This window comes from Delphinus delphis, chromosome 1 (genome assembly GCF_949987515.2).
Source record: "Delphinus delphis chromosome 1, mDelDel1.2, whole genome shotgun sequence".
Taxonomy (NCBI): Eukaryota; Metazoa; Chordata; class Mammalia; order Artiodactyla; family Delphinidae; genus Delphinus; species Delphinus delphis.
The window spans coordinates 120,279,636-120,304,523 of NC_082683.1; the positions used below are offsets into that span (position 1 = coordinate 120,279,636).

The 24,888-nt window shown below is 40.7% G+C and overlaps 1 protein-coding gene across 2 annotated transcripts in view; it reads right to left on the minus strand.

The window, feature by feature from the left end:
- ALDH9A1 (aldehyde dehydrogenase 9 family member A1) overlaps nucleotides 1-21,283 on the minus strand; it is a 28,386-nt gene extending 7,103 nt beyond the window's left edge. For both annotated transcript variants that reach the window (XM_060033416.1, XM_060033425.1), the window contains exons 1-8: nucleotides 21,080-21,283; nucleotides 19,131-19,276; nucleotides 10,888-11,017; nucleotides 9,983-10,117; nucleotides 8,513-8,709; nucleotides 7,701-7,841; nucleotides 2,377-2,565; nucleotides 2,064-2,151 (exon numbers count right to left, since the gene is read on the minus strand). In XM_060033416.1, coding sequence (XP_059889399.1) covers nucleotides 2,064-2,151; nucleotides 2,377-2,565; nucleotides 7,701-7,841; nucleotides 8,513-8,709; nucleotides 9,983-10,117; nucleotides 10,888-11,017; nucleotides 19,131-19,276; nucleotides 21,080-21,260 — 1,207 coding nt within the window. In that variant the 5' untranslated portion in view covers nucleotides 21,261-21,283. The remainder of the gene's footprint in view (nucleotides 1-2,063; nucleotides 2,152-2,376; nucleotides 2,566-7,700; nucleotides 7,842-8,512; nucleotides 8,710-9,982; nucleotides 10,118-10,887; nucleotides 11,018-19,130; nucleotides 19,277-21,079) is intronic.
- Between the last annotated feature and the right edge of the window lie 3,605 nt (nucleotides 21,284-24,888).

Here is a 24,888-nt window from a genome sequence, read left to right on the forward strand (position 1 = left end):
TGTTTAAGGATAGTTTATTATAATCTAAATCTTTGAAAATTAGTAATCCACATACAATTTTTAGGGAAATTGTTAGCCAGAATATTAAATTACTCAAGATAATTCATTACCCAACAGTCCCAGAATACAGTTTGTCTTACACAGGTTGATAACACAGTATGGCTCTGTGTGCAATGCATTCTATATTGGAGAGTCAAAAGAGATGAGGGGATAAAGCAGTAGCTGATGTTATGAGAAAAGAAAAGGTTCCTGCCCCACACATAACACTCATTATACTTTAGCCCCAAATCTCAAGTAAATGAATCTAAAGATTGAGGTTCTGGAGTCATTCTCCAGTCATTTTATATGCGTAAAAATGTACTGAGGACTTATTAACATGCAGATCTCAAGGTCCTGGGCCCTGAAAGTGACATTTGGGGGTCTAGGGCAGGGATGAGAAATCTGCATTTTTAACAAGTTTTCCAAGTGATACTGACACTGTAGATGACAAACAAGGCTTTCAGAATCACTAGAATGAAGTTAAGGTAGTTAGCTCCCTGTCCTTTGCATAGGTTCACAGTTTGTTTAAAAACATTTTTTTTCCTAATTGTAAAATACATGTTCTCTGTAGAAAAATCTGTAATATTCAGAAATGCACAAAGTATAATAAAAAATCACCTTTAATCTCAGCATCTAGAGAAATCCACTATCAATATTATGATGCAGACGTCCCTGGTGGCACAGTGGTTAAGAATCTGCCTGCCAATGCAGGGGACACGGGTTCGAGCCCTGGTCTGGGAAGATCCCACAGGCCACGGAGCAACTAAGCCTGTGCACCACAACTACTGAGCCTGTGCTCTAGAGCCCGTGAGCCACAACTACTGAGCCCCCGCGCCACAACTACTGAAGCCCATGCACCTAGAGCCCATGCTCCACAACAAGAGAAGCCAGTGCAACGAGAAGACCACACACCACAACGAAGAGTATCCCCCACTCACCACAACTAGAGAAAGCGCATGTGCAGCAACGAAGACCCAACACAGCCAAAAATAAATAAATAAAATGAATTTATTTAAAAACAAAAACAAAAAACCTGATTCCTTTTAAAAAAAATATGATGCATGTTCTCTGTTCCTTCTTTTTCCCATGCACATATTTGATTTTTAATAGATTTGGGATAATGCCATATACACTACTGTTTAACCTGTATTTTCTATGTAAAAACATATAGTAAGTTTTCCCTCTTCCTTAATAGCTACAAGCTAATCCATGGCATGGATGCTAAATTCACAGCCCTTAAACCTCAGCAGATCTTTAGCTTTTTAGCAAGACCTAAAAGGTTAAACTGCACCAAATATCAAGGGTTGAAAAGTGTGACACCACTATCAACCTCAGGGACAAAAATCAGCTGACTCTATCTTCAGGATAAGGTGTAAGGAATTATACAACATAATTCCATCTATATATAGGTTTTTAAAGTCAAGGAAACTAGCAATATTTTCATAGGAGATACAATATAAAATGACAGAGAAAAGTAAATGACAACAACAACATCTAGAACAGTGTCACCCCCAGTAGAAGAGAAGGAGATGGGTGTGAGGACAGTAGGATGACCACATACTTGACTGTCCAAACCAGGAGATTTTTCAGATTGAAAGGAAGTGCTAAAATTATTATATCATATAATTTTTGAAAATATTAATATATTGTCCAACAAATTGGTTTTATTATATTGATGACCTAAAGTTCAAAGAAAAGCACATTCTTTACCAACTTTCTTGAGAAAAGAAATTCATTACTGAATTTTTAACAAACATGCCCTTTCATTTTTTTGGAGTGCCTTGATTCTAGAACAACAGCTGTACACCCAGTTAAGTCCCATGTAACTGATATCATTGTCCAAGAAGAGAAGGGGCACACATGAGGCTTCCAAGGTAAGGGAGAACTTCTACTCCTTAAATCTGAGTAGCAGGGACACACAGTTTGCCAACACTTGCCTTATACCATATACACAGTTTAAAAATATTCTTGTCTATCTGACATTTAATTCAAACTGTTTAAAAGCAAACAAGAAGAGGACATACTTAACACACAAGGTCTCATGTAATACCCATCCTTTAATTTGGGATCTTCAGGTACGTAGAGGTCTCCACCACATAATACTTTAGCACCCTGCCAAAAAAGAACGCATATTTTATGTTAAACATAAAACCCCAGTATGCATTCCCGAAATGCCACTTGTGTCCTGAACAAATGCATACTTAGTCACTCCACTGCAAGTACAATGCAGAATACAGCTCCCAAATGGATATGACCATAGGAAAGAAGCATAGAGCAAGTAACCTAGGAGTAACTACCCCTCCCCCTCCTCTCATCTCACCTCCACTTGTTTCTCACCTGCTCCTTTGCCACTTTAACAAACCCAAGGACTCGCTCCAGATGTGGTCGGTTGATCAGGGGACCCATCCTTGTATCTTCCAGAAGGGGATCTCCAATTTTTATCCTTTGGGTCTGTTTCACCACTTCCTCTGAAAATTGATCAAGAATTTCCTTTTGCACAAATACCCTTGTACCATTACAACAAACCTAAAGGACAGACACATAAAAATTTATATGTAGATGAGGGGGAAAAAAAGGAAAAGGATAAAAAGTTCAACAGCTTTAAATTTAAAAGAGACAGTATACTTTCTTTAAAGGTTAGTTCCACTTCTAAAAATGATCACCATACTGAATAGGATCACATGTGTAATTGTGGACATATACCTCACACACAAACTCTCTGCCTTTGTTTTTGTATAAATTTCCTTAAAGCAATGAACAGATCCACATGACCCATAGGACTTCTGTTTCTTCATCTCAGATCCTCAATTTGGCTGTATATTTTGAGAGCAGGAAGTAAGAGTGGAAGGGACTGAAGAGTAAAAATAGATCAAGAACCGAGGCCTTCAGTCTAATAAAAACCTAGGGCGGTTCAGAGTCAATGTTTGTCTCTAAAAACACAAGTAATGGGACTTCCCTGGTGGTGCAGTGGTTAAGAATCCCCCTGCCAATGCAGGGGACATGGGTTCGATCCCTGGTCCAGGAAGATCCCACATGCCACAGAGCAACTAAGCCCATGCGTCACAACTAGTGAGCCTGCACTCCAGAGCCTGCGAGCCACAACTACTGAGCCTGCGTGCCACAACTACTGAAGTCTGTGCGCCTAGAGCCCGTGTTTCGCAACAAGAGAAGCCACCACAATGAGAAGCCCACACAGCGCTATGAAGAGTAGCCCCTGCTCGCTGCAACTAGAGAAAGCCCGCACGCAGTGCCAAAGACCCAACGCAACCAAAATTTAAAAAAAAAACACACACACAAGTAATGACTATTTAGACCCTCCCACAGACATGAACATAAATACTACTCAAATGATATCAGAACAGTAGAACAGAAAAGAAAGTCCAAAAATAGATCCAAGCACTCAAGGAAATTTAGTTTACGATAAAGGTGGAATCTAAAACCACTAGAGTAAAGATGAATTAGTAACAAATGGTTCCACTGGTTACCCATGTGGAAAAAAAGATACAATCTCATACTGTACACAGGAGTAAACCCCAAATGTATAAGGAATCTAAATATAGAATAAAAAACCAATTACCAAGAGAAAATATAGGTGAATTCTACTATAACCTAGGTGCAGGAAAAGGTTTTCTAACTAGTACTCAAAATCTAGGTGCAATGAAAGAAAAAAATGATAAATTTGACTACATAAAATCAATAAGCTTTTGCATGGCAAAAACATCCTAAACAAAGCCAAGACAACAAACTGGAAGAAAACATTTACAACGTACATCACAGATAAAGGGTACTATCACCAATATTTAAATAACTTATAAAAACTGAGGGAAAATCAAAACTAATAGTATAACACACCAAAAAAAGTGAACTTGGGAATTTTCTGGCAGTCCAGTGGTTAGGACTTGGCGCTTGCACTGCCAAGGACCCGGGTTTGATCCCTGGTTGGGGAACTGAGATCCTGCAAGTGTTGCAGCACGGCCAAAAAGAAAAAAAGTGAACTTCACTATGTGTGAATAAGAAAAAAATCTCTACAAAAAGAATTGAAGGAAATGACTAGATGTTCAATATAAAATTGGATAAAAGTTATGCACAATTCACACACACACATATAAATGGTCCTTAAGCCTAGAAAAGATGTTCAATCTCGTTCATAATTAGATAATTGATATTAAAACTACAATGAAGTATCACCCCTTACCTCGTGAGGAAATAGGCACACATATATTGTTGGTAGGAATGCAAGTTGGTCCAACCCATTTGGAGGGGAATATGGCACTATCTTACAAAATTATATATGCACTCAACATCACTAATCATAAGGGAAATATAAATAAAAACCTACAGTGAGATACTACTTCACATCTACTCTGATGGCTGCGACCAAAAAAACCAGAAAATAACAAGTATTGGCAAGGATGTGGAGAAATTAGAGCCTTTGTGCATTGTTGGTGAGAACGTAAAATGGTGCAGCTGCTGTAGAAAACAGTATGGCAATTCCTTGAAAAATTAAACACAGAATTACTATATGATCTAGAAATTCCACTTCTGGGTGTATACCCAAAAGAAGTGAAAGTGGGGACTTGAATAGATATTTGCACATCAGTGTTCACAGCAGTACCAGTCACAATAGCCAAAGGTAGCAGTAACCTGAATGTCCACCGGTAGATGAATGGATAAAGAAAATGTGGCATACATATACAACGGGATATTATGCAATCTTGTAAAGGAAGAAAAATCTGACACATGCTACAACATAGATGAACCTTAAAGACCTTAAGTTAAGTGAAATAAGCCAGACACGAAAGGACTAATACTGTTTGATTCCACTTATATGAGATACCTAGAATAGTCAAATCCATATAGATAGAAAGTAGAATAGTGGTTACCGGGGACTGGGAAGAAAAGGATATAAGAAGTTATTGTTTAATGTGTAGAGTTTCAGTCCTATAAGATGAAAAGAGTTCTAGAGGTGGATGGTGGTGATGGCTGCATAACAGTGTGAATGTACTTAATGCCACTGGACTGTCCACTCAAAAATGATTAACACGGTCAATTTTACATTATATATATTTTACCACAAAAAAATAGGCACAAAAAATTACATTTACCACTTCTAGGAATTTACTCTGAAAATATATCTCCAACCATGTGAACACACACGTGCACGAGGTTATTCACTGCAGAACTGTTTGTAATCACAAAATACTGGAAACTAAATCCCATCCAAAAGAGAGTAGTTGAATAAACTAACAGCTATACAAGGAATTATACTACACAGCTATAAAGAAGAAAGAAGATTTCTATGAAATGAAGTGATTTCCAAGTGAAAAAAGCAAAACAGTAATTCTGCTATCTTTTGTGTTGAGGAAAGAAGAGAAAATAAGAAATATACAAGTACCGGGTCATTTGTGTAAAAAGAAATAGGAAGGAAAAATGAGAAACAGGTTTGGTTGGATAGGGATGGATTGGAAGAAGGAGGGAACGGGAATGAGTAGAAGGGATAGGAGGAGTGCCATTTGTTTCCTTTTTTGGTAAAATTCTGACATTTAGAACCATGTTAGTATTTCGCCTAAAGCAAGGATGGGTGAAAATAAACCCCAAATGAAATACAAACAGAAATGAATAAACTCATTATTTAAAATGAATATCATAACCATACTGAAGGGGATGGCGAAGGAAGAACTGACTCATTAACTTCTGAACACAGAATTTTAACTGTACCCCAGGCTAAAGACAAAAAGAGCTGTAAAAAAAAAAATGTTGCACTCCAGTTAGAAGGTTTATTTTTCACAGTAGTGTACTTTCACAAATCTGAAACTATTATAAACATATTCTAGGACGGAGTAATTACATATATTGTGAGTAATGGAAGCTAAATGTCTCACTGTCAGAGAAGGAAATTATAAATATGAAAGGGAGGAGGCTAAAATAAACCTTGCAGTTTTGGAATGACTGGAAATATCTGTATAAACTTGTAGTTATTAATATAGATGGATACATAAATAGATGTGTGTATACATACATACACATATGCCAAATATATATTTCCTGGCTCTGGCCTCTGAGAAGACATATGAGCAATGATACTCCAGTAGAAACGAGTACAGCTGGCACCCAGATCTTGGTTTCTAAATACCATCTACCACTAAATGGAACCAAGCCTCCTTAGCGAAATGGCTCATTACAGAGCTCCACCAGAGAAAGCACAAGACGTGTCTAGAACGCCTTGCTGTGCCAGGAAGTAAAGAAGTGCTCAAAGAATAATGAGAACATATCAAAAAGTCACAGAAAGAGGCTCCCACTATCTGAATCTGCAATTATTTGAGCATCAAAATAAATAATACTAGTAATGGGTTATAACTTGCAGAATGAAATAAGAATCCATTGGTGCATGCTGATATAATGAATGAAAAACAAACTAGGGAAAAGGGAAAAAAGTTCTTTCTTGTAATAGACAGTGAACTATATAAATGTAGAAGGAGTAACAGAATTGGAAATACACCAATTTTTCTTGGTGACCACCAGAAAAAAATGTTTCCAGCAAACATCAACAAAGGGTGCTAACACTAGTAGGTCAAAGTTTGATAAGGAACAAGATAGTCTCCCTTTATCTCCTACAATATACTTATTAACCACAAAGGAAAAAACAGTAACTTTACAGTAAAGACCCACTTTAAGCAAGTGATCAAAGTCAGCAACACCACTGTGAAATATAAAACATCTTTTTTTGTGGTGTTTTGCCAAAAATGCATAACCTGAATCCAATTAAAAAAAAAAACAGACAAAACCTAGACAGACCCAAAATGAGGGACATTCCACAAAATAAATGGCCTGTATTCTTCACAAATGTCAAGGTCCTGAAAGATAAGAATGACTTCAAAACTGTTCCAGATTAAGTGAGAGTAAAGAAACACAACAAGTAAATGCAATGCATCTTCCTGGATTAGATCTTGGACCAGCAAAAAAAAAAATTGTTTCTAAAAGGACATTAGTCAAACAAATGGAGAAATCTGAATAAGGGCTATAGATTGAGTAACAGTACTACATTAATATCAAGTTATATATTTTACTAAGTATTTTGTACTTATTTAAAAGAATGCACTTGTTTTTAGGAAATACACATAGGAATGTAGAGGTTAGGGATCTTCTGTCTGCAACTTTCAAACAGATCAGAAAAAAAAACAGTAATAATATGCATATGTAGGTATAGACATACCAACAGAATGGTAAATGTGATAAAATGTTAACACTGAGGGACCTGGTTCAAAGATAGATTGGAATTCTTTGTACTATTTGTGCAACTTTTCTGTAAGTCTGAAATTATTTCAAAATAAGCTTTAAAACACGTTTTGAGGGCTTCCCTGGTGGCGCAGTGGTTGAGAGTCCGCCTGCTGATGCAGGGAACACGGGTTCGTGTCCCGGTCCGGGAGGATCCCACATGCCACAGAGCGGCTGGGCCCGTGAGCCATGGCCGCTGAGCCTGCGCGTCCGGAGCCTGTGCTCCGCAACGGGAGAAGCCTCAACAGTGAAAGGCCCGCGTACCGCAAAAAAAAAAAAAAAAGTGGGAGGCCCACGTACCGCAAAAAAAAAAAGAAAAAGAAAACACGCTGTGAGATGAAGGGGTCGAGATTCTTATTAAACCTCTTCCAGGGTCAGGTACACACCTCGCCTTGCGTGAGGAAGTTGGCCATCAGTGCCCCCTTCACAGCATTCTTCATATCACAATCTGAGAAGATGATCAGTGGAGACTTGCCTCCAAGTTCCAAGGTAACAGGTTTAATTCCTTTAGCTGACATCTCCATGATCTTACAGAACAAGAACAAAAGCATTCAGAAGTCTAACACCAATGAGATTACATGCTACGTTAACAAGATCCTGACCCTCCAAAGTCATCTTGAACTATGCATGACCTGCAGCCTTGTTCTTAGTATACTTTGTACTCTGTCTACTTGAAATATTCTTTTCCAGAACACTGAAGAGAATCCTCAGAATTGCACTTGATAGTCTGAATAGGGAGTTCATTTAAAAAATACTATCAATTCCCCTGACTGTCATGGGCAGAAACTCTTTTGTATTACTGTTACTATGTTCAAGGCGGACATAGTTCAGAGCACAAACTAAGGTCAAAACAATGAATCTGAAATAAACTGAGAAAATACCCTTTCTTCCGAGGTGGCTGCTATAGATGAGGTAAGTCACCAAACAATACAAGTGACAGCTCAGGGCCTGCCCTCTCAGACACAGGCAGGAGAAGATGACTCCCATCCCCAATGAGCCTAACACAAGTGGGCTGTTCTAATTATCCTTCATACTTTTAAAGCACACTTCAGACCTCTGCCCAATAATACCTACAGACTCCCTGCCAATACAAGCTGGGTAAAATCAGAGGATAAGCCTCCAACATATATTCTGGGGAGGCTTGACACAGCCGGATCTACATGCCATTTATGTTCTCCTATACTGGTCTTGTCTTTACCTTTGAGCCAGTGGGCACACTTCCAGTGAAGGAGACTTTGGCCACATCGCGATGCTGACACAGAAACTGGCCTGTGGCAGCCCCTCCTTGCACCACGTTGAAGAGCCCAGGAGGCACGCCGGCTTCAGTATAGATTTCAGCCAGCAGCAGTGTGGACACAGGTGTGAAGGGAGAAGGCTTAAAGACCATGGCGTTACCTGCATTACCGAGACACAAACACAGGAAGACTTTTAAGACAGGATCCTTTGAAGACAGGACAAGAAGACACATCAAGAACAACTCCAATTGTTTCCTTTTTTAAAATTTTAATTAATTTATTTATTTATTTATTTTTGGCTGTGTTGGGTCTTCGTTGCTGCATGCAGGCTTTTTCTAGTTGCAGTGAGCGGCGGCTACTCTTTGTTGCAGTGTGCAGGCTTCTCATTGCGGTGGCTTTTGTTGCGGAGCACGGGCTCTAGGTGCACAGGTTCAGTACCTGTGGCACACGGTCTTAGTTGCTCTGTGGACTGTGGGATCTTCCAGGACCAGAGCTCAAACCTATGTCCCCCCTGCATTGGCAGTTGGATTCTTAATCACTGCACCACCAGGGAAGCCCCTCCAATTGTTTCCTGTTCCCCATCAAATGCTAGGTCAAAAATGTTATTAATAAGTAAATATATCTTGCTCTTCCCACTTTGGTTTCTCTCATTAAACAGACCCCAAGCCACACACTTGCAGTGTCTCAGCCAATAATACCTTACACTTGCATATCTAGGCCTTTTTGCATATATTAATCTCAACATTTGCAACAGTAGTAAGAAGTAGGTATGATCAGACCCATTTTATAAGAGTTGAAACTGAAGACCAGAAAGGTTAATTAATTTGATGCAAGTACCCAAAGCTAGTAACTTAATTCTATTTCTCCTCTATCACAGAGAAATGTGCAAAAAGAACGTGAAGCAGCAAAAAGAAAAAAGCTGCATTTCAATAGAGTGTCCTAATAGTAAAGCTTTTTTAACCTTACAGTTTTTCTAAGGTACAATGTCTTCTTTTCCGACAGATTCTTCTCTTTAAATAGCATGAGAAAACTTTTTGTTAATCAGCCAAAGCTTCTCTGATGGAAGCCTTGTTTATCACTTCTCTTAAGACACAAATGAAGGAGGAAGTTTATCTTCTGCTTCCTAAATGAAGTCAAAACTCCTAAGTGCTACCCCCTACACAGAAATTCATGCCCAGAATTCTTGTCCATAAAGGAAGAGAACTTACAAGTAGCACAAATCTAATTCATTTGACAGTTTAAAAAAGGAAGACCTCCAAGACCAAAATTAACTTTCTTCCTTCCCATAAACAAAAATAAATTAAATAAAAATGGGAATAATGTAGACACGGTCTGTGTGTATAACCTCAAAGCTCCCTAAGGGGTAGGGCAGGGGTGAAACCGTGTCCTGGGAGAAAGGGTGGCTCACATGTAGAGGAATAATTCATTCTTACCACAAGCCAGAGCTGGAGCCGACTTCCAGCAGGCAATCTGAAAGGGGTAGTTCCACGCTCCTATTCCGACACACACCCCTAGTGGTTCCCTTCTGGTGTAACCAAAGGATCCGCCGGGGAGCTGGATGTGTTCGCCTAAGCGGAAAAAGAGGGTAGAGAAGAGTGCAGTACCGCTTGTCCCAAGACTCCACCAGCACCTGGACTCACTCTGGACTTGTCAGACCAGCCCCCTCCCAGGCCCCAGCCACTGGGCTCACAACACCTCTGTTCTTTTGTTCATTCTAGTCATTCTTACACTGCTTCCGCATGTTCTCTTCACGTAAATAGTCCTTTCTATCCTTCAAAACCATGTTCGTTCAACTCAATATAACCCTCTAAAAATTAACCAAGCATCCACTACATAACTTAGATGAAATGAAACAGAAATGGGGAAAGACTCAGCAGCTGAAGAGTCTGAGGACCCCGAAACCTCAGACTTCCGGCTCCCCACAGCCCTCATGGGCCCTGCTAAACCAGCTGACACGTAAACTGTAAACTGTTTCTTTGTACACTTCCTAGACAAAGAAAATTTTCTGCTAAGTAGGTAAAACTAATCAATATGATGTACTTACTGACTCTTGCAAGAACTGGTTTTTCCACAACCTGTTCTACAGCTCAGGTATGAGGCTAGGTGCTTTACATACACATCTCATTTAATCCTTATAATAACCAAGAAGATGGAGATTACCATCTCCAGTTTAAATAAAGAAAGATAAAGTAGTTCTCAGTGTCACCGAAGTAGAGAGTGATAAGCCCAGGATTTTAACCCAGGCCTGTCTTAATTCCAAAATCTGTACCCTGACCCCCCAGGCTCTGCTCTCCTGCCTCCTTGTCAGCTGGTCACAGAAGGCCAGGTGAGGGCTTACCGGCCATGGATCCCGCTAAGCCTGCATAGTACTCCAGGCACTGCCAGGAAGTGTCAATGTCCCAGCGGGCCTCAAAGATGGACTTGCCGTTGTTGATGGTCTCCACAGTGGCGATTTCATCCTTCCGATCCTTTGGGTGAAACAGAAGACCAGATTTAAGACAAATTACCATACACCTCAACACATTCAACAGTCAAACCAGAATACATTGCCCAACTTTTAAAAATAGAAACAGCTTTCACTTTCAATGAAAACAGAAGGAATGTCAATGGGACATTTGGAAGAGAAATAAAACTTATTGCTAAACAGTACCCTGTTCTCCCCATCAAATAACTGTCACAGATACAAGACCAACACCTCATTTCAAGATCAATTAGAAAAGGAATGTTTTGAGAAATAAATATTATATATGTACATCTGTATAAATATGTATAGATACATGTGCATGTGTTTGCATGTATAGAGTAAGAGCAAACAGTCCTTACTTAGGAAAACTGTACAAAACAGCCAAACACACAATCGGCATTTAAAAGGTTATATACCCACGGCTTTAATTCACCCAAAGAAATGCAGCATGTTAAAATCATAAGATAATCACAAGACAATTATTTTCTAATGCTTAGTACTCATCAATTCTCTTTTCTAATACTGTTTCCAGATGTAGTTTATACAACTTAGAGGTAAGAGAGTCCAGGGATGAAGGAAAAAGTTTGGGAAATTAGACCTAAAAAGAAAAGCTAAATAATGCCCCTAAAGGAGATCAAAAAATTGAATATGTAAGAAATAGATATTTGCTATTATGGATCCAATTTAAAATAAACATTGTGGTCAAAATCTAAACATACATAAAAGATGAATCAAATAATTGACAAGAAGATGCATTATCTTATTAAAACTGATAATCAGTAAGGCTTACCAGAAGCAAAATGAAATAGCAACAGAAATTAACACAAGCATCTAATTAACACAAACTCTATCAAGATTGAGTACAAATCTCAGAAAAGATGGAAGGAGGAATATGAAAATCAGTATGAAATACATAAAAGGACAGTTTGATAATGATATTTGGACATGTTCTGTTTCTACAAAGACCAGAGGTATAAAGTGCTTTGATTCATTCATTCCATATTTGTCGAATTCCAGACATGGCAGAGTAGAAGGACTTGAGCTCACCTCCTCTCATGAAAACACCAAAATCACAACTAACTACTGAATAACCATTGACAAAAAAGACTGGAACCTACCAAAAAAGATATCCTACATCCAAAGACAAAGAAGAAGCCACAATAAGATGGTAGAAGGGGGGCATTCGCAATCTAATCAAATCCCACGCCCGCCAGGTGGGAGACCCACAAACTGGAAAATAATTATATGGCAGAGGTTCTCCCAGAGGAGTGAGAGTTCTGAGCCCCATGTCAGGCTCCTCAGCCTGGAGGTCTGGCATCGGGAGGAGGAGCCCCAAAGCACTTGGCTTTGAATACCAGCAGGGCTTGATTGCAGGAACTCCACAGGACTGGGAGAAATAGAAACTCCACTCTTGGAGGGCAGACGCAAGGTCTCATGCACACCAGGACCCAGGGAAAAAGCCGAGACTTCATAGGAGCCTGAGCCAGACCTACCTGCTGGTCTTGGAGGGTCTCCTGGGGAGGCAGAGGGTGGCTGTGGCTCACTGTGGGGACAAGGACACTAGTGGAAGACGTACTGGGGAGTGCTCATTGGCATGAACTCTCCTGTAGGCCGCCATTTCGACACCAAGACCTGGCCCCACCCAAGAGCCTATAGGCTCCAGTGCTGGGATGCCTCAGGCCAAACAACCAACAGGGTGGGCACACAGCCCCACGCAGCAGCAGACAGGCTACCTAAAGTCTTCCTGAGCCCACAACAACCTCGAAACACACCCCTTGACATGGCCCTGCCCACCAGAGGGACAAAGCCCAGATTCACCCACCAGTGGGCAGGCACCAGTCCCTCCCACCAGGAAGCCTGCACAAGCCTCTAGACCAGCCTCCTACACGAGGGGACAACACCAGAAGCAAGAGTAACTACAACCCTGAAGCCTGCAGAACAGAGACCACAAACACAGAAAGTTAGACAAAATGAGATGGCAGAGAAATATGTTCCAGATGAAGGAACAGGATAAAACCCCAGAACAACAACTAAGTGAAGTGGAGATAGTAACAAATGCGGAATGACTGCCTAAGAAAAAAAGGATAGATCCAGTCTCTGCCTTCAAGGAGCTCACTTCAAGGAGTCTCACTTAGTGGGACTTCCCTGGTGGTCCAGTGGTTAAGATTTTGCCTTCCAATGCAGGGGGTGCAGGTTTGATCCCTGGTCAGGGAGCTAAGATCCCACATGCCTCACAGCCAAAAAACCAAGAAAAAACAAAAAGCATAAAAAAGGAAGTTAGTAACTTCTAAATAAATTCTGCAATTACTGAATAGACATGTTCCTTCAGAAAGGATACTTTGTTTACATTCAACACAGTCTAAAATAAACTGCCTTTTAAACCAGCAATTTACCTTCTCTTTCTCTGATTCTATACTCACCAAAACAACTTTTTAACAATTAACTTGTTTCCCAGTTACTGAATACTGGAAAGAGGGTACCTAGAAGGACAACAAGCATCAGTTCTGATGTAACAGTTCTTTAACTAGGTGTAAGTTATTCCCCTTCTTGGATCTGTTGAGTATGATCAACATGAAACACATTTTCAAAAGGCACGATCAACCGTAAGTGACTTAAACTACATTTCTAGAATGCAACAGGGCAACTAATCCCTAAAAAGGAAGTAGGTACTGGTTCACTAATCAGCATGAATACACTGATGAATCAAACACATGAAGAAATATTAAACTGGCAAAAGTGAAATGCTGTTGTCTTCCACATTAATACAAGAGTGGACAGACAGGAAGTAATCTGTGACTATCGCTGAAAAGCCTTGGAATGTTTACTAAGAAAGGAAGTTTTATTATTATTATTTTTTTTTTTTGGTAAACAATGGACAGGCAATTAGCTTTGAGGACTGTTTCAAGGTTTGAACTCAAAGAGAAAATTCAAGTTATTGGCTGGCCTTCTGAGATTTTTCTTGTCTTATTCCAGCATTCTCTACCCTCACAAAAAAGGTTATTTCTAAAAAGCCATTATGAGGGACTTCCCTGGTGGTTCAGTGGTTAAGAATCTGCCTGCCAATGCAGGGGACATGGGTTTGAGCCCTGGTCCAGGAAGATCCCACATGCCGCCGAGCAACTAAGCCCATGCGTGACAACTACCGAGCCCACGTGCCATAGCTACTGAAGCCCGCGCACCTAGAGTCCATGCTCTGCAACAAGAGAAGCCACCTCAATGAGAAGCCCATGCACCGCAACAAAGAGTAGCCCCCGCTCGCCACAACTAGAGAAAGCCCACGCACACCAATGCAGACTCAACGCAGCCAAAAATTTAAAAAATAAAATAAAAAGCCATTATGAGATCTTTTAACATACCTTCAAGGATCATCAAAAAAAGTCCCTGACGAAAACTATCAAAGAGTCCAAGTGGATCTCTACTGACACTTAATATTGCTTTCAGGGAAACGGTATTCGCTTACCCTCCCAGAATAAGGAGAGCAGAGGGAGAAGGGGAAAACAATATAAGTTTCCTGCCCCTACTAGTACAAGAGCCATCACAAAACAAAACTGTCCACCATGACAATGTACTGCTGTTAAGTATTTCTTGGGAAACATGTACTTCCTATCTACCCCTGTCATCCTCTCCACCACCCTGCTTCACATGTGACCTGACCAGGGGTCCTCTGGGATGAAAGAGAAGAAGCAAAGGGCAGGAGACTCACCTCTCTCCTTCACTTCAAACCCCCCAGCAAGCTCAGTGTTTAGCTTTTATAAGAGAACCACCTGAGCAAAGACATGCCCACTAAACCTTGACAAGCGTGAGCCCCTGCTTGCTTTAAGAGGCAGAGCTGAGCAAAGCAGTCACTGAAGGCAAGTGCATAATCTATATACACAATCTTTTTATATGTAAATGTGTTATCACAGTTTTAAAACACATTTTCTGTCTCCTTTTAAAGCCAAACGATAGCTACTTTCATAAGAACACTCCAACTAAGAAATGATTGGGGCCTACCATTAAGATCTTTATAATCTGATAAAAAGCATCAAAAGATTCAAAGTGAAAAGGAAACATAAGACCAATAAATATACCAAAAACCATTCACTTCACTAGGAGTCAATGGGCTCCCAGCTAAGGTGGAATTACAGGGACCAGATTTAGCCTCCACCTTAAGCAACTAAAAAGACCAGGTAAAATACATGAAACAACAATTTTCAGACACTGGACAGACAGCTCAGGACAGTGATCCCTGAGAGAGGGAAACAAATGAGGTGAGCCCTACACGTATTCTTGCCTACTGCCTGGAAAGAGTTCATCACAGAGCAGGGAGGAGGAACTTAGGTGGGGCCCAACAGATACTCTGAGTTGAGGAAACAGGTTGGGAGTTCAGGGAGTATGTGATGGCTACAGTCTGCAGGCTGAGTATGGGACAGAAGAGAGCTGCACGGGAGAACCCCAGAGATCCCCCTTAAGTCTTCAACTGAGAACTGGTCAGTTGTGAGGACACTACCCAAGGCCAGGAAAAAAACTAACCAAAAAGGTGAAAAAAATCCCCCAAACTCACACAGAGCCAGGAATAGTTCATGGTCCCACCAGCCACAGTGAGAAAAACCTCACTAATACACAGAGCATCAAGCTAGGTATTCAAAAGGGTATTCACTAGTGGGGCAAAATTAGCTTCTCTGGTCATACCTAACAAAGCACAGAAGCAAGCCTTGCAAGGATCAAATTGATTCCAAGTAACTTCACTGTGTCCCAGAACAAAGTTCATTAATATTTTTTAAAGTACAAGAATATTCAACATCCAACAACATACAATTCACAGTGTCTATTGGTAATAAATTACCAGACATGCAAAATGTAGGAATGTTATATAACGCCTAACCAGGAGGAAAAAAAACAATCAATAGAAACAGAACCAGAATTGAGAGATGACAGAATTAGTAGACAGGGATATTAAATATTATTATAACTATATTCCATGTGCTCAAGAAGGCAGAGGAAAACATGAGTATGTTAGGGAGCAATGTGGAGCAACGACAAAAAAGACTCATGTTGAACTTCTAGAGATGAAAAATACACTGGATGGGATTAATAGCAGATTAGACACTATAGAAGAAAAGATAGATGAACTTTAGGCATAACAATGGAAATTACCCAAAATAAAACACACAGAGGAAAAAAACTGTGGAAAAAATGAACAGAGCATCAGTGAACTGTAGAATAGTTTGAAGCAGCCCAACATATATGTAATTGGAGGCTCTGAAGAAGAGGAGATATAAAAGGGGGCAGAAAAAAAATATCTGAAGAAATAATAGCCAATATTTCTTCAAATTTAACTAAACTGTAAGTGTACAGGTTCAAGATCAATAAACTCCAAACAAAAGAAATATAAAGAAAACTGCATCAAAAGCCATAATGATGCACCCCAGTGTTCATTGCAGCACTATTTACAATAGCCAGGTCATGGAAGCAACCTAAATGCCCATCGACAGATGAATGGATAAAGAAGATGTAGTACATATATACAGTGGAATATTACTCAGCCATAAAAAGGAATGAAATTGGGTCACTGTAGAGATGTGGATGGATGTAGACTGTCATACTGAATGAAGTCAGAAAGAGAAAAATAAATATCATATATTAACACATATATGTGGAATCTAGAAAATTGGTACAGATGAACCAGTCTGCAAGGCAGAAATAGAGACACAGATGTAGAGAACAAACATACGGACACCAAGCGGGCAAGCAGGGGGTGGTGGAATGAACTGGGAGACTGGGATTAACATATATACACTAATATGTATAAAATAGATAACTAATAAGAACCTGCTGCATAAAAAAATAAAATTAAATTTAAAAAAAGGAAGATATAATGAAATTGCTTAAAACTAGTGATAAGAAGAAAAATCTTAAAAGCAGCCAAAGGGGGAAAAAACATTAAAAACAGAGGAACGAAAATAAGAATGAAAGCAGACTTCTCTTCTGAAACAACACAAGCCAGACAACAGCGGTGCAATATCTTTAAAGTACTGAAAGAAAAAACTGTCAACCTAGAATTATCTACCTAGAATTCTTTATAAAGGAAAGCAAAATAAAGACTTTCAGACATACAAAACCTGAAAGAACATCTCCAGCAAACCTGCACTATAAAAAATGCTAAAGAAATTTCTTCAAGCAGAAAAAAAAATATGGTAACAGATGGAAATTTGGGCCTACCCAAAGGAATGAAAAGCACTAGAAATGCTAAAAATGTAGGAAAATATCAAATATTTTTATCTTATAAAAGATAATTGTGCATAGTTTAAAAATGGAAGGGGCAAAGAACTGCAGATCACGATTAACTAGAAAAATCACTACGAGAAACAACTGAGAGCTATAACTGTAGGCTGTGGTCAGAAGGTGGGATTTGTTTAGTTACAGAATAGTTTTGGGTAAAGGCAGATCCAGGGTATGATCATCAGACAAGAGCTTTAGAGAAATATAGTAATATATTTTTGACTGTAATATGTAAAAATATTACATAAGATATTAAAGAAAATGGAATGGGGAGTTTAAAGGAAAAGAAAATTAATATCAGATAGTCCATTTCAGAGCAAAAAAAAAATTAGATATTATTCAGGATTTAAAAAGTAATTTTATAATGATAAAGGAGCCAGTTCTTAAGAAGATATTACAGCCCAAATGCTTATGCACAAGGAAAACGTGAGAGACAAATCAGAATAATAAATTATCAGCTTTGAGTTACCACTTTTAATCTATCAAATAAAAAATAAATTTTAATAGCAGAAAATACCTTGTTGGGAGAAAATTCTCCAGGAATATTTTGACACTACTGCATGGTCCAGGCTTTCTGAGCAAAGGACACTGGCAAGCTGACTGAAAAACAAAGGCCTTAGAAGGCAGAGACGGGGTCTCCCGAAAGATAGAGGTCACTGGAGGGATGTGGAGATATAAAGCTCTCTACTTCCTATTCCTGGAGACATCTGCTTCTATTCCCGGGTAGTAAACCTAATGACACCTTCCCCCCTTATGAGATCTGCTTAATGAGTAACCTCTCTCCAGAGAAGAGAATGGGCAGATGTGCAGCCCCCATAAAAGCTGAGTCTCATAATTTTAGGGTTCCTCTCCTGTGGTGCAACGACTGCATGCAACAGGGTTAACACCTGCCTCTCACTGCATCACCCCATGGGGACTGGGACTCAGAAAACTAGTGCTAAAGTATTGCTCTGGGTACAGCATCTGGGCGCTGTAATAAACCCTTTCCCTAATCCAGAAAGCTTCATGTCTCTTGTCAGAATACACATATAACCTTGCAAGTAGGGTAACTCTTAGACCCTCAGTTTCTGACAATAACACACTGATAAGGAAAAAAGAAAATCATCACAGTCCTACACTGAGAGATAGCCTTGACTTATATTTTGGTGTATATCCTCTGAATTTTCTAATTTTCTGTAATGACAATCTAGTACTTTTGCTCTTTAAGACTGTAAAAAGCTAAACTTTATTTCTTAAGAGGGGAACACTGATGAATCTATGAAATCTTCCAGGCAGCTAAGGTAAAAAGTAAAACGAAAAGTGAACTTAAGAGTCATCAGAGGAAAAAGTAAAAAGGAAACAAGTATACATAGTAAAATGAAAAGGAGACAAGCTACAAAGGATACATTATCACTCCAACAAAGAAGGAAAAGAAGGGCTTCCCTGGTGGCGCAGTGGTTGAGAGTCTGCCTGCCGATGCAGGGGACACGGGTTCGTGCCCCGGTCCGGGAAGATCCCACATGCCACAGAGCGGCTGGGCCCGTGAGCCATGGCCGCTGAGCCTGCGCGTCCGGAGCCTGTGCTCCGCAACGGGAGAGGCCACAGCAGTGAGAGGCCCGCGTACCGCAAAAAAAAAAAAAAAAAAAAGACGGAAAAGAAAACCTGCCGAGGGAGATGTCACAAGGAGCCAAGAGCCAGAATGAAATCACTGATGGAAAGCTTGTTGTACATACCAAGGTGAGCATATGGAAATGTCTTCCTACTTCATCAAAAAGGTATCACCTAACAGCGCATCAACGTCTAACTGCAAATCATCATAAAGAACTCACAGAACAGTGCAAGAGGACTTTTCTGGAAGACATTAAATTAAAACATACCCTTATTATCCTGGCAGCCTCCAAAAGGATTCGGCAACGTTCCATGCCAGATTTTTGACTCCATATTTTAAAGGCAGCCTTTGCATCTTGAACAGCTAAATTTACTTCCTTTTCTCCTGAACACGTGAAAGTAGCTATCACTCGCCCTATATAGACAGGGAAAGTCAGTTTTATCTCAATTGGTTGCCACACATTTTAAATAAAGTATTGTGTATCCAATTTTCCTTTTATTGATCCTCTTCTTGTTTTAAAGTATGGTTTGATTTAGTGACTACCCTTATACCAGCAGCTGACCTTTTTAAGAATCTAATAAAAATTGCAGACTTCTGTCCAGAAAAATCTACTGAACCGTATCACAGAATTATAGAGAGAACATGTCCCTTGCCTAGCACACCATGAACTTCAGGGTAAGAACCCCTGCCCTCCTCTATTTTACATTTGGGTTTACTAACATTAACCTCCAATCAATTATTTCACAATGCTCCTTAACAATGTTTGAGAATCCCAGAGGTCTTACAAAATCAAAGTACTCCGTCTCCTGGGTTATGAACTCTGACTTTAAATCACTGGTTTATGTTCCATACAAGTCATATAATACTGATACTTGATGAATATGGTTAATAAACAGAATATCAAGAAAAGATATTCCTAAAAGCAAGAAAAATTTTTTCTCAAATATGGGGAAAAGACAAACAAACAGTCCCTCATTTTCTTATCTCAGTCTTATTCCCTATCCTGGGCAAAATATGAAATGATCAGTTTTTCTAGACCCAAATCCCAAGGGTTGTGACTGACTCTACTAAAAAGAATTCTCTAAGATGTCAAGTCAGCAGTTTCTTTTCCCCTCCCACAAGAACACCTGGGACTCCTGCTTTTTCCAGAGATTTCACAAACCTGCTATTTGTTACAAATTTAAGTAGCCAACTGGTAAAGGCAGTGCTTAAGGATCACACACACTGTAGGCAATTAAAATAAAGAGCAATTTTTCTTTCTTTTGTATCATTATAGGGGTGGGGGTCAAGAGGCTGTTTCCTCCTACCTAAGGAAGAGCCTGATGGTGTCTGTGGCCCCTTCCTGCTCTGACAAGTCGCTGCTCTGTGGTTTGGTGTTATTGGTCAAATGTAAGTTCTCCAGTCTCTTGAAATCCAGTTTTATCCCTCTGGCTACATACCACTTGGTTTGCACAAACATTTACACTTCTCTCCTCACAAATATTCCATAACACCCAGCAAAACAAACACAAAGCAAAACCAAAACTAAAAACCTGTTCCTCATTTGCTTTGTGATCTATGGAGCTCCCAGGGCAAACTGAGGGCCTGGCACAGTGCTGGGCACACATTAAACACGGGATAAACGCAGGATTTTTTTTTCCCTTTCCCAGTTCTGGTTCATGTTCGGAAATATTTTAACACTAGGGGACGGCAACAAGGTCCTCATTCACGCTAACTAGAAACCTCTGTGCGCGTTCCTCCATTTTGGCACAAGTGTTTCTTTTCACCCCGTCCTTCTAGAACTCCTCTGCTACGTGCACGGTTGAAGACATTACTGCAGTCCTAACCTTAAAATTTAATAATTAACGAAGACTCCACCTCACCCACCGGGGACTTTGTGGACTCTCTGTTCAGGCGGTTGTAAAACTACCCATGACCCCATCGAGCAACTCACCAGCCTGTCCAGTTTCCTACGACCCCCTTCGTGTCCGGTCCACATGCTTTCGAGTTTGCACAGCACCGTTAGCTGCCTACACATACAACTTTATACTCTACACTGTCACCTGTGCTCAGTAAACGTCTGCTGAATGCACTACATGAAGGTTCAGTGAGGTAGACTAGGCTCACCCCTGGGGCGGGGGAGAGTCAATCCGCGCCCGACCCTCGCCCCTACCCCGGTCTCCGCCTCGTTCCCCGCCCCGCCGCCCCGGCCCTGCCGCCCGGTCTCCGTCCCGTTACCGGTTGCTGGCTCTAACGCCTTCTCGGTGCCGGAGGCGTCCACCGGATCCACGCGGGCCCCGCCGCGGTAATTGAGCGGCTGAGACACGATGAAGGTGCCAGTGCTCATGGCGGCGACCAGAACAGGCCGGAGAGTGTGGCGAAGCGGAGAGAGCCCGGCCGTACCCGCTCGGAGGAACATGGGGCACGGGTGCACTGTCGTGCCCTAGGTTAAGGGGAGGCGGGGAGGGGCGGGGGCCGCTGAAGGGGCGGGGGCCGCGGGAGGGGCGGGGCCGCGGGGAGGCAGAGCTAGCTACGGGCTGAGGGGCGTGGCGCCGCTGGACTAGAGTTAAGGGGCCTCCAGGAAAGGAGCCGGGCCTTCCGGGGCGGAGTTTGCGAGACCTTTGGGGGCCCTCGCTAGGCTCCTCCGCGGTCCAGGTCTGGCCCTCGCTTAGCTGAAAGGATGGGCGAAACACCAGAGACTTAAACACACGCACACGCATGCACGCTTTCTCTCTCTCTCTCTTCCTCCCTCCCTCCGTCTCTCTCTCTCTCTCTCTCATTTTTGCTTTCTTCTTCCAGATCAATATTTGAAACAAGAGTTATCAGGTACATCACTGCATGTAATCATCCCAGGATCTTACTCTCGATTTTTCTTTCTGAAGAAAGCGGAGGATTGGAGTGCTAGTAATTTTACTTTGGGGATTACTTCACTATTAAGCCACCATTTCTTTATTTGTGTAATAATACTTTTAAAAAGTTATTGCCTTTGTTGTACACCTGACACTAACACAACATTGTAAATCAACTATACTCCAATATAAAATAAAAATTAAATTAAAAAAATGTTTAAATGTTATTGTAAAGACCAACGGGAGGACTGTCAAGGAAACATGATATTTTGGAAAGTGCTGGGAGTGGGGGTGGTGGTGGGATGAATTGGGAGATTGGGATTGACATATATACACTAATATGTATAAAATAGACAACTAATAAGAACCTGCTGTATAAAAAATAAAATTCAAAAACAAATGCAGTAAATAATTGTGAATAAATTAATACAAGTAAAAAAACAAGATATTTTGATGTGAAGCTTTTTTTTTAAACATCTTTATTGGAGTATAATTGCTTTACAATGTTGTGTTTGTTTCTGCTGTATAACAAAGTGAATCAGCTACACATATACATATAACCCCATATCCCCTCCCTCTTGCGTCTCCCTCCCACCCTCCCTATCCCACCCCTCTAGGTGGTCACAAAGCACCAAGCTGATCTGAAACTTCTTTTTAAATTCCGAAAGATCTATGTAAATTCTATTAATGACAGCAGCACAAACGGAAACCTAATAACAGGTTATAAAGAGCAAAATCCTCATGAAAAGGCCTGTGGAAAAAAGGCACTCCCATGGTCCCAGCAGCTAAGGGATCTTACACAAAAGCAGTCTTGTTCATTCTTCATACTGAACTCCCATGCATCTGCAGCAGAGAGTTTCATGAACAGAAATTAATTGCCAATATGCACATTCCATTATTTCCGGCAGGCTTGTTACTCTTCTAGGGGCTGCAGTCTTGCTCAATGTTCTTTCCTTTACCTACCAGCACAATATTAGGGAGGGTGATTTTCACGTTTGAAACAGAAATAAACTACACTGGTCAACTTTTCCAGAACTCTATGCCAATTTGTTAACCCCTGCAATGCTTCTGAGATTTGTAGGTCTTGGTCCTCAAGTGGAAACAGCAACATTGAAACTTAGAACACCTGGGGCCAAACTCCGCTACTACCTTTGTTATTATTGGCCATTGGAAACAGAATTGAAAAATATCATGAGTTGATAACCAGCAATGTAGATTTCCAGGATCACTAGATCAAAGATGGTCATTTGCATGTACAGAGACCACACATCTGAAGGTTTTTACTTGGGGGGTGCAATTCCTACTTACAATGTTCTGCCCCAACAAATGCATTTTGACCTGTCAGATCATGGGTCCTGATGTTTGTTTTAGACATATGGTCGTGATGTCTGTTGCTATAATTCATAGATTATAAAAATGACAAATCTCCACCAAAATATTTAGCTCTTCCCCTTACCTACCGGTGCTTTTATTATTAGTGTTATTAACATATTATTATTTGAAAAACCCAACATGTAGAGAGAGCTTTATAGGTTGCAAAGCCCTTTCACATTTATCTCCTCACATAATGCTCATAATAACCCTGTAAAAGAAAAGGAGACTAGTACATTGAGTGAGGAGCTCATATAGGGCACTCTCATAAATATCTTAGTGGTAATTCAGCAAGTCAGGTTTTATCATCCTTTGTGTAGATGAGGCAACTAGCTCAGAAAGGTTGTAGATCTCCCCGCCTGGAGGACCTGGGATGGGAATCCAGGTCTGTGCAAATCCAAAGCACATTTCTTCTCACTACACCAGGTCCAGATGTTGTCCCCATGAAGGTTGCCATCAAAATTCTCTCTTAATTGGGTAGTCATTTATCAAAGAAAAGGGGGATTTTGAAACCCAGGAAGCTGGCCCTGGGGAAAAGATTTAAAGAACCTGTAAATTTCCTGGGAGGAGCTTCTTAGCAATACTCCCAAAGCAGCTGAGAAGCCACAGAGGGTGTTGGCCAGTTGCGATCGGGGTGAAAATTTAAAGAGACAGGCACACACCGAGTGAGACGAGTGCACCTCCTGAGATGGATGCACGAGGGACGGCACAGGTGAAGGGATAAAGAGGAGTGGGAGGAGTGGAATCGTTGCTAAAGGAGGAGGAGAAGCTGAGAGAAACTGCCTACCTCACAATTTGCTTAAAGCCAAGCCTGGGTGCCACTAAAGCCACCTCCATATCCAAATTTCCTTCCCCAGAGAACTGGAGGTGAAGAAGAAAAGCAACTAGATCCTCTTCCCCCATCTCCAGGATTCCCAAAGGAGGGAGCCCTTGGGAACCCATTTGGGGTCCCTCACTCCCCTCTCACCCCCATGTCATCCAGCTGCCAGGCTGTTGCTTTGGCTTAGTTTCATCATTAGCGGTACTCCATGCTTTGATACATCCACCAGGAGGAAAAGAAAATGTCTTTAGGGAGTAGCCAGCTCTTACTCCATCTTCTAGAACTACATTAAAAATAAACAGTCATACAACTTTTTTTCCTGGATACAATAATACATCTATTTCACTTTTCTTTCAATGAGGAACCAGAAAACCATCCACACAAAAAGAGGAAAAAAATTATTCAGAATCCTTTTCCTGCCCATATTTACAGGGACTTTCTCTTATAATAGTTTACAGATTGAATTCCATTTTAAGCCTTGAGAATGCACACATTCTTCACATATAGAATATAATTGTCTTGGGACTTCCCTGGTGGCACAGTGGTTAAGAATCCACCTGCCAATGCAGGAGACACAGGTTCGAGCCCTGGTCCGAGAAGATCCCACATGCCACGGAGCAACTAAGCCCGTGCGCCACAACTACTGAGCCTGTGCTCTAGAGCCCGTGAGCCACAACTACTGAGCCCGCGTGCCACAACTACTGAAGCCCGCGCGCCTAGAGCCGGTGCTCCGCAACAAGAGAAGCCACCACGATGATAAGATCATGCATTGCAAAGAAGACCCAACGCAGCCAAAAATAAAATAAAGAAATTAAAAGAAATTAAAGACTCAAAGATTTAAAAAAAAAGTTCTCTCTGTGATAAGCCATAATGGAAAATATGAAAAAGAACATATATTTGTATAACTGAATCACTTTGCTGTACAGTAGAAATTAACACATTGTAAATCAACTATACTTCAGTAAAATAAGTTTGAAAAATAAAAATTAAAAAAAGCAATTTTGAAA